General features: G+C 47.6%; 1 protein-coding gene across 1 annotated transcript in view; it reads left to right on the top strand.

Moving 5' to 3' along the window:
• The first annotated feature begins 4,111 nt into the window (after nucleotides 1-4,111).
• The window catches only part of TNFSF10 (TNF superfamily member 10), a 15,455-nt gene continuing 8,764 nt past the window's right edge, over nucleotides 4,112-10,802 (top strand). Inside the window, exons 1-3 of the mRNA XM_035901189.1 lie at nucleotides 4,112-4,120; nucleotides 5,598-5,725; nucleotides 7,486-7,675. Of these exons, the coding sequence (XP_035757082.1) occupies nucleotides 4,112-4,120; nucleotides 5,598-5,725; nucleotides 7,486-7,675 (327 nt within the window). The remainder of the gene's footprint in view (nucleotides 4,121-5,597; nucleotides 5,726-7,485; nucleotides 7,676-10,802) is intronic.

Genomic DNA, 10,802 nt, shown 5'->3' with positions numbered 1-10,802 from the left:
GCTGAGGTATGATTTACAATCTCTTGGCAGAAAAGCACCACTAAACATGAAACATGTCATGCTGGTGACAAAGAAAATGAAAGCAAAACCCCCAAAAAATCCTCCTGGAGGAAATTAGTATTGTGTTTCTCATAAGTGGTAGATCTTATCCAAATGAACATTTCATAACTGATTAGCATTAGGTAGATCTTTCCCACTGATCTGTTTGACAAGTGAGTCCCAGCAGCCTGAAAATACTCTATAAAAATTTGTAACTGGGGGAATAGAAAACCATTCACTGAGTCTTCCCTTTTTTCTCAGAAGGATCAACTTAGAAGAAGCGGAGATGAGCCAGATTCAACCTCCTCGCTGACAAAAAGACACTGGAGTGGCTCAGGCTGATGCTGGATGGGTGGATGGGCAGCTGAGCCCATCTCATGGCCAGGGAAGGGTCCTCCTCGCTTGGCACAGGCTCCCACCTCTCCTTGCACTACCCCGGGCTTGCCGGGCTCTTCACTGAACCAGTCCTCGTTGCTAGCCCAGACAATACCTATCTGGCTTTTTGCCAGATTAATTAATGAGCTATACTGGCTCTGATGGGGACCGGAGCTGATCCAAGGTAAAGAGCAAGATCTTGGGGAGCAAGAAGGGAGCAGGCATGAAGTGGGGCTCTTTTCTTTAAGAAGGGATGAACACAGCTAACACCACACATCTCATAAGCATCATTCACCATTTGTGCTTTGCACGTATATATGTGTATGTATATATCATATCCTATCCGATTATCGCATCCCACCCCTACCGTCACCGTTATCACCCCTGCCCCTGATGCCAACAGCAGCTGGTTGAGAGAGAGCGGTCGTTTCTGTGATGCCATGTCACCGTCTCCTGGCGATTTTCTTTCACCAACCTGCACCTGCTACATTAAGGTCCGCTTTTTCGATTTAAGCCCTTGGGTCACTCTCTTTTAGCACGAGGCCACTCCGTTTCAGCCCTTGTGCCTGCCACCAGGATACTGCCTGTGCTGGGAACAGCGCTCTGCTGAGCGGCATGCTGTGATGGAGCAACGGAGCTTCTCTAGGTGATTAAGGACCTAATTGTCCCAAATATATTGCTGGACTGTAGCCTTGCAGAAGCCAAGGAAATCAAGTTCAGCTGTCCCCCAAAGTCATAGAAAGGAACATATTATTTTAAGCCAAGGCAAGCCCCTAGGTAATTGTTTTAATTAAGTCAGTCATGGAGGTAGTTTTACAATCTAACTATGCTGAAGAACTGTTTTACGGGCTGATTGCAGTCAGCAATTATTTTTCAAGTGCCTTTTGGTGATAATTCTTCCTAGTTCTAAAGAAATTACTTTTGTATTTAATTTTTCCACCTCAGAATTCTGTTGCAACGTTTCCATTTCTTATATCCCAAACACCACAAATCCTTAACCAGCTTAACCAACATCTACTCACAATCCAGAATTATCCAGGAGAGGACACTAAAGAAGTGCAATGTTCTACCCAGTCAGACAGTACTGACACGCAACGCGGACTTCAAGCTGCACTTCTCCATATCTGTCTACGTACGTCCATGTATCTTTAATAAGGACATAAACCTCCTCCACAGCCTTCTCCATGGCCGTCTCATGCGCTTGATTCTGCCAACACTGATTCTGCCAACACAAGTTTTCAACATTCATCAATAAAAAGTTCTGAAATGGTTTTACTATTGCGAAACATTTTACAGGCAAGTCTGGATTCCTTTCGTATCTGCGTTTACGTTTGAATCTCCAGGACATGCCTTTGCTGTATTTCCAATCTTTCCTCCTTCACTGTAAAATTGGAAAAATTATTTTTTTTCTTTTCCTTATGACATCTAAGCACCTTTATAAACTCTGGGCCTTAGAAAAGGTCAACTATACCAAGATGGTGTCATCCCGTGGACACTGTCTTTGGCAGAAAAACTGTTTTAAGTGTTTCCTCCCATCCCTTGCTGCCCTTATGCAGCTTGCCGTGCTTTCAGCTGCATCCTTGCAATGGTTTGGTGTGTCCCTGCTCTGAAACAGTTCCCAGAACACCCAGAATCCAGACAAACTTTTAGAAAAAGTGTTTTTTTCCCTTTTTCTGTGATCTATCTTTGCATGGCAGCCCCACCGACAGTTGTCCTGGTCAGCTCCAGCACAGCACTTGAAGGGCTGGCTGGGTACTGCCGCTGCTCTGGCTGCGGAGGACACCTTGGTAAGACAAGGAAGTGCAGGGGTCCGAGGCTTGCCCCGGTCCTCTGCAGACACGGGGGCAGCAGGGATTTGCAAAGTTTCCAGACCCTACCCACCGCAGACCCCTTGCACACAGCCTATGTGCCACCCCTCCTAGCCTCTCCCTCTTGCTGGGTGACCTGGTCATCAATCCTTTCCCTGATTCAGGAACCGTGCCCACGCTAAGATGAGGGCAGCATTTGAGGAGCTTGTATTTCCAGCTATAGAAAGACCCAACAACCCTAAAAATCCACCAGGAAGCACCAGCTGAAATCATAGGGATTCCTAAATCCCGTGTTTTCTGGTCTGAGGAGACACCTGGGATAAAGGTGCTTAGGGCCAGGGTTTAGCGGTGGGATGGCAGGGTTAGGGGAACAGTTGGGCTTGATGATCTTAAAGGGCTTTTCCAACCTAAACAATTCTGCGATAAAGAAGGATGAGACTTTGGTAAGACTCAAAGCACCTCCGTGAAAGCTCTTTCCTTCTAAGTGTTGACAATCTTACATTTTGTTTTCAGCTACGCTTTATTTGCATTGCCTGAATAAACTTTCCTGTTAATAAATGACTTAACAACCCTTGTGTGACCAGAGCAGCAGTTAACCTGCTGCTATTGTTGTGGTGGTCAGGCAAACAGGAGTAATGACTGAACAAAGTTGAATGCACAAGCTGGCAATGTTTTCGTGGCTGAGCTACAAAAAAAGTCTCCAGGGTTTGCTTGGTGGGCTACTCCTGCATTAACTCCCACCTCGGTCCTAGCTAAAAATTAACGGGAAAACCCAAGTGCTGGGGGTTGTTCAGAATGAGAGACTGGGTTGCATATAGCAATCGCTGTCATTGTCACAGCTCTAAATCACAGTTGTTTTTTTCTAAAAATGTTATGTCCTCCACTTTAAGATCTTTTACATTAGTGTTTATTGTCAGGAATCTTTTCCAACTTCCTTCCCAAGTAAATAAGGAAATCCTGCTTCGAAGAGGCTGGGGAAGTGTTTGTTATATGGTCTTTATTCCCAGACACTCGAGTTCTTGTTTTGCAAACGGATGTCAGCTTGAGTTTAACTGGAAAAATTTGAGCGAGGAAAAGCGAAAAACTTAGCCCCAAGAGTAAATATACTGCAGCTCAGTGAAGTATACTGCAGTTAACTTTTAGTTAAATATTGTTACAGTTATAAATGTTTTTTCAGTTAAATATTACACAACTTTGGAGTAGGGATGATGAAATGAAAACACATATTGACCCAAGAGACAGCTTCGCTTTCTATTCTTCCTCAAGCCCTGTGTCACCGAGTTTCAGTGCTCTACAAGCCCAAGAAAACACCTCCCACCTGGCAAAATCTGCCATCAGTAATCAAGGCCACGCCAGCTCAGGCTCCATCCCCGTGGCACTCTGGCCACAGGGCTGGTTTAATATTCTCTATGCTTGTAGCTATGAGGAAATTCTGCTCCCCACTATATAACGACAGATTTTTCAGGAGAGAAGGAAAACCCCTTTGCTGCTCAGCGTAACTGAAAATACAAACCGGGCACCGGCGCTCCAGGTACACAAAAAGGTGCTTCTGTAACTGCATTGCCATGTTTGCATGACATTTGTGCAGCACCTCCTACAGCAGAAAAGCATGTGCATTTTCTATCACCGCTGTGGTATCACTGGCATCTTCACCGAGTCCAATGCTTCCTTCAACTTTGCTTCAACTAACTGATAACCCAGCAATCTGCACAAGTAATTCACGTTCTGCCAGTCCTGCACTTGCCACGTGTTCCCTGCTCACCAGCCTCTGAAGTTTCCCTCGGGTGCCCTGGATAGCCTTGTCCAGCCCCGGCTAACCTGGAGAGCCCCCGAGCTCTCGCAGCCCCCCTCAATCCCCTGCTGTTAACCTGAGAAGAGCCACCTTTGAGATGGCGCAGGTACCGCCGCCCCGAAGGATTTAACAGCGTTCTCCGAGCGAGAATCACTACACCCCACTCCCAGAAAGTCCTCCGTGTCCCTCACTCAGGGCCAAATAGCTACCATATTCAGGGCCACATTCTCTTCCCGTTATTGCCTATTTTTTATACTAATCACACCGAATGACTGAGCAGATGAGTATTCCTAGCCACTGGCATGAAGTCTTTCAACAGGCAGAAAAGAGATGGTAGAAAAACCTGTGTGTCTTAAAATAATTAGTAGCTCGATTCAAGCATGCAGCATGTCAGCAATCACCCCGGGAGCCAGACCCACAAGCCACGGATCAGAGCAGTCCACAATACTTCCCAGTGCCTGTGTGGGGGCTGATGCAAACGGAGACCAGTATATGCCGTGTCCACTTCACCTGCTCCCAAAATCACCCCCCAGAACAAAGCAGCCACCAAGCAGTCCCAAAACCTCCACAGCAGCAGGACACGGAGTGAGTAAACCCAGAAGGTGCACAGGCAGCGATGGGTACCACCACCTTACATGACCTGGTGCTCTTGCCATAGATGCATAGGTCTAGCGGGTGCAAATACAAACAAACCTACTCCCCACTTTCATTTGTGTATCCTCACAATGGTCGTGCTGGTGGTAGATGCAAAAATAAATCCCCACATACTCAATACCGATTAAATATGTTGTAGACCAAGCCAAACCGAGACTGCGGCAAAACAATTCTGCTGGACAGAGCTGAGAATTTAACTTCACACGTTTTTTCAATCACAAGAGAGAAACCAGTCCATCCAATTAACAGAATACAAATACACAGTCCGATCCATTATGCCCGTTTTTACTAGTTACAGGAACAGGCAAGGGGTTTCACATCAGTGACAAAATCACCCCCAGCTGCTTCTCCCCGTCTCCCCTGCACCCACAGCATTTTGCTGCCAGCTGGGAGCACGCATCTGAGCAGGAGCCGTGGCTGCAACGCCACGGGGGGGGGGCAGATGGCAGGTTCCCCTCGGCGAGGAAGCAGAAGCCACATTCAGTTCTCTACCTACAGCTTTGTCATTGATTTTAATCTGTCCCAGGAGGAAAGTGTAGCCCAGACAAAGACAGACAGGTATGTGACAGATGCTTTACCATGAAGAAGCCTCCAAAAAAAGTCCTCTCTTTGCATACATATCTGGCACCCTAAGGAGAAATATTTGTCTTCTATTTTCAGTGGAGGTTAAAAGCACTCACCTATGGTAAAGATAATCAAATTTCATGCTTCGAGGCTTAAGCTGATTGCTTAGCAAGGCTTTGCTATGCACCAGGGACAATTCTTCCTCTTTCTGAAATGTTGCAGGGGCAGCTAGGTGTGTTAAGGATTTCCTCCCAGCTTCCCTCGGAGCTGGGGCTGCAACGACCCCGTTTCAACACTATCACTTTGTGACTATAATATAGAGAAAGACTTAAAAGCAGCTGTAAACATTCTCTTCGCTCCCTCAGCAAGGGGCCCTGAGCATCGCCGGGCGCTTCACGCAAGTCTGGTCACGTAACAAGGTAGCAGGGGCACGGCCTGATGCAGCCTCGGGATCTGCAGCTGAAATGAGTCGCTTCTACCTCCGTGATCTCGAGTGACGTACAGGAAAGTAAAGCCATAGAGCCCTTACAACGGATATATATGTTATTGTAATGATAAAGTCCTTTCAACTATTCCAAAATGAAGTTTTTGGAAACTTTTCTTTAACCAAAATCTTCCACTCCAAGACAAACAGAAATTTTGAAATGTAAGACTTCCCCGTGGAACTGAAATTCTGAGTTGCAGCACTACAAATAGTAATAAAAACAGTGACATATAAACCATTTACATTAAAAAACACGACAAGGAATCTTGGACCGAGGCACCCCAGTGAAACTAATTGCACCGATTCGCTGAGTAACATCTAGGTTCTTTGCTGGGACACGATCCCTGGCGTTCGGCCCAGCCAGTGAATGTCGGAAGGGCAGGTACCATGCACGGTCCTGCAGCCCAAGGCTGGAGTTTTACCAAAATTCACTGGGAATTTTAACATCAGGAAGGTGCTCTTTCCTTTTTAAGCCACAACAACCTAATAAACCAGGTTGGTTGCCCAGGACAGCGTTAAAGCACAGGAGTTGAGTTTCCAGAGATGCTGCCAACAAACCTCAAATCCACAGTCAATGGTCTTGTGAAGGTCTGCAGATCCGGAGAATATCACTGCTCCTTTGCACTCAAGAACTGGCTTTCTAAGTGCAAACATTTTGCAGAAAGCTGAAGAAGTACTAATTCTCTTAAAGACAAAGAGCGCTTGTAAAGGACACTACACGGTTGGAAGTACCCCTATATAACTGACATAATGAAAAAGCTTGAAATATATACAGTACATTCACAGGGAAAAGGTGCGGTATTTTGTCAACTAAAAATGAGAGACCCAAAGTTAGATTGAGAGTGCTAACACGACAGCGTTATTGGAAATGAGGGCGGCATGCGTGTGCACAGGCACTCCCTGCTCTATTTATCAAATCTCCTGTTCGAGGCATTGAGACAGAGACGTCGGGTCTGAGTAAATTAATTCATAGGTTCATCGTGGGCCAGCTAGACCATCGCTGTTGTTTGTGTAACACCATCGGCAGAAAGGGCACCGCGCCGATAAATAGATCCTCATCCTGATCCCATGACAGTATAAATCACGATTAACTCATGCATTTGCAATGGTTTGCGACTGACAGAAAAACATGAGGTCTGAATCTGGCTCACGGACCACGAAGGAATGAACAAACCGCAAGGGCCAAGATGTGATCTGTCCGGCACATGTGCAAAAAGGAGGAGCACTGTGCGAGGTTAACCCTGCGCTGGCTGCCACAAACCGGGCGTTTTGTGCCTGCTTAACCGGGAGGCTTGGCAGGACGAGGCTGTTGATGGCCCGTGCCCCCCAAGCAGAGCGTGGCAGTGCCCCACGTATGCATTTGGTAGCTGCGAAGGTGGGCACAGGCTGCCCCTTCCCTTCGGGGGGGAAAGCAGACACAGCAATTCCTTCCTGTGCTCTTACAGCCAGGTATTCCATGGCTCCGCAGTAGGAACCACCAGTTGAAGTGGCAAAGCCCAACCCAGCAGAAGCATTTGGGTGTCTTCTGGTGGGAATCCGGTACCTAAGCTAGGAGTAAGCTTGTGAAGGAAGACTTCAGTGGCCGCAGCATCTTTGGTGGCAAAAAGCTGAATCCAAGCCATGCTCCCAGGAGGTGGAAAGCCACAGCCAGAAAGCACAGCTATGAGGCTGCTCTCCTCCCCAGAATGGCTAAGTTCACTCTTTGCAGCTACAGTGCGACAATTACGTGCTTTGTGATGAAAAACGTGACCTCCTTTGCTACTCCACAGAGAAATCAATGCCGAGGACTGCTACGTACCAGAAAGTCTTGGAAAATGCAGCTCTGCTGTGCTGGGGCTGGCAGGAACGACAGCAGAGGCGATAACACCCATCTGCGTCACTGGGACGAGTATTGCTATCAATACCTGCGAGCCTCGGTCCACCTCTGAAAACATCTCCATCACCCCATTGCTGCAGTCGGTGAGGAAACAGAACTAAGGACTTTTTCGAGACCTTCTTCTGTCCCCTTCTTTTTTTTTTTTTTTTTTTATCCTTTTTTTTGAGCCCTCTATCGATTGCACTGTGGGGGGGAGAAGCGTTCTCAGGCGCAGCGGGTCCAGTGCCAGGCGTTCCCTTGACATGCCAAGTAGCACAGGTCCCGAGTCCGCAGGACAGATTAAAGTTTATCTCTAATTAAATGGTTCACTGAGTAAGCTTTAATAGGATGAAGGAGCCGGGATGAATCAGGGGGTTTGCTGGGGCGCTGCTTTAGTCTAGCCTTTTGTTTAATGTCGCTAACGACATTCCTTCCCACCGGTGTCACGACCCCACAGTTTTACTGCGGTAAAATTTCATCAAAACAGTAATTTTACACTCCCAGAACCTTTGAAAAAAAATTATTTTTAGTATAAGTTTACACCTATTAGAGACAGAAATTGACTGCAGAGAAGCAAGCATTGAAAGCAAAGATTTTCAAGCACATTCGATGGTGGAAACGGTTGGAGTATTATCCTATGTCGGTGTGGAAACCCATAAACATTTTACCATTGTACAATGCTATTTGAAGATTTGAAAACTTCAGAATGAAATGTGACAAGATCATTTCTGGAAGAGGCGCGTTTCAGCGGTTTTCTTCCCTTGTTTTCCTCGTTGTGCTTGTCAAAACAAACTTCACTGATTTTGCCTTACAACACTGGCGCTAACTAGAAAAGCTTTAAATGAGAGACATAAGGAATATCCACAGAGGCTTTCAGATGATGGGTCAGGGGGACATGGACCATGCCTGGGAGACACCTACAAGCTGAGTACACGTCTCTTGAAAAAATCTTTCATGAACTGATATGTTTACTCACAAAACCAGTTCTGTTCCGAGTCATAGGTAGGGGAGAAATCCATGAAGGGGTTGGAAAAGCACAGAATAAAGACCAAGTCCTAAATGTGAACAACAGGAGTGCCCTGTAGGGCCCTGCGCTTCCTTTCACTTTTGTTTCTATTCTCTTTGAAAGAAAACACCAGAAGTTTTGTTTCCTGCACAAGAGATAGGACCTCCCCAAACATTTGTCATGAAAACCCCCACAAGCTCTCTGCAGCAGGCGGGGATCTTCCTCCAAGTTAGTTTACCAGCTTTTCATTGACTCTTCACATGGCTCCCTCGGGTGAAATATCTTTCTTAGGAATTTATGAACCGTGATAAACAAAGCAGGGTGGAGACAGGTTTTTTTTTTGTAGGATTCTTTTCTGCATGTGCTAAAAAATCGATAAGAAACTCTGAAGCTGATGCAAAGAACTAATTTGCGTTAAGCAAATGGGAGTCCCATAGCCCCACTCAGAAAGGGGCTGGGATGCTGCAAAGCAGAAGGAGCCCAAAATGTCACAGAACCATGGAACGTTTTGGGTGGGAAGGGACCCCTAGAGGCCACCCAGCCCAACCCCCCTGCAGGAGCAGGGACACCTTGAACCACATCAGGTTGCTCCCAGCCCCGGCCAACCTGGCCTGGAATGGTCCCAGGGATGGGGCCTCCACCCCCTCTCGGGGCAACCCCTGCCAGGGCTTCACCACCCTCACTGGAAAGAATTTCTGCCTTAGATCCACTCTAAACCTACCCTGCTTCAGTTTAAAACCATTACCCCCTTGTCCTGTCACAGCTGGCCCTACTAAAAAGCTTGTCCCCCCCTTTCCTCTGGGCCCCCTTGAAGCCCTGACCGGCCGCACTCAGCTCTGCCCGCAGCCTTCTCTTCTCCAGGCTGAACACCCCCAACTCTCCCAGCCTGGCCTCACAGCAGAGGGGCTCCAGCCCTCGGATCATTTTAGTAGCCCTCCCCTGGCCCCGCTCCAACAGGTCCATGTCCTTCTGGTGCTGAGGGCTCCAGAGCTCATGTCACATTTACTTTGCGGAGAAGTCATAGGAGGAAGTCATCAGCTCACTTTCAAGAAAATATTAATCATCCCCATTTGACATGTGCTGGGATTACACCAATTTGAACTGGTTCGGCACACAGATTGATTGCTACAAAGAGCCAAACAAACTGCCTGCTGCCACGTTAAACAGGGATTCAGGAATCCTTTTGCTACATTATGACAGAAGAAAAAACAATTAATGTCCTTGTAAATGGTTGAATACAATGCAGTTACATCTTCTGAAGGTCTTTTTGATTGTCAGGAGAGATTAAGAGAACTTTGGTTTAATTTTGCCTTGTAATTGTACTGAGAACTCCCACCCGCATCCTGGAACTCAGGTAATGGCTGTTGGGCAGGGGCCAAAATTTTGCACTGCCCTGCGGCACCAGCGTGAAAGTGAACTCACTCAAGTCTCCGCGCTCAGATTTGAAAGCCCAATTTTCCATGGCTGCACTGTCAGCAGACCATACCGCTCCTGATTTTAAAACATCTGCAGATAACAATGAAGTTGCAGAGAATGAAGGTGTCCAAACGCCAGCAAAGTCAACGGACACATCCTAAATCATGCACATGCCTTTGGAAAACTTCTGTCTGGGCTCAACAGGTTGGAAGAACATTTGCAGGAAGGCATCTTAGGGGTTTAAAAACCAACCAACTCAACCCAACCAGACCACAAAATGAGCTTGGATGAAGGAAGCCCAGCGCGTACTGGGCGCTCATGTCCCATGGCACTAAGGGTGTCATGGACAGGGGGAAAGCGTTGCGGGCTGAGAGGCTGCGACGGCAGCGCTGGGCTGGAGCGCGTGCACAGGTACAGGTTATCATCCCGCAGAGCTGCGGCAGAGGATAACGCAGCCAGGAGTTGGGAATCACAGAATCCCAGAGTGGCAGGGGTTGGAAGGGACCTCCGGAGATCATCCAGCCCACCCCCCCTGCTGAAGCAGGGTCACCCAGGGCAGGCTGCACAGGACAAGAGAAGCGTGGCCAGCAGGGTGAGGGAGGTTCTCCTCCCCCTCTGCTCTGCCCTGGTGAGACCCCACCTGGAGCACTGGGTCCAGTTCTGGGCTCCCCAGTTCAAGAAAGATGAGGAACTTCTAGAGAGTTCAGAGGAAGGCAACAAGGATGATGGGGGGACTGGAGCATCTCCCCTGTGAGGAAAGGCTGAGGGAGCTGGGCTTGTTCAGCCTGGAGAAGAGAAGGCTGAGAGGG

The sequence above is a fragment of the Egretta garzetta genome, unplaced genomic scaffold (genome assembly GCF_000687185.1).
Source record: "Egretta garzetta isolate BGI_Z169 unplaced genomic scaffold, ASM68718v1 scaffold429, whole genome shotgun sequence".
In the NCBI taxonomy this organism is placed as follows: Eukaryota; Metazoa; Chordata; class Aves; order Pelecaniformes; family Ardeidae; genus Egretta; species Egretta garzetta.
The sequence above is the reverse complement of the archived record's forward strand: the minus strand, read 5'-3'. Positions and strand labels throughout refer to the sequence as shown.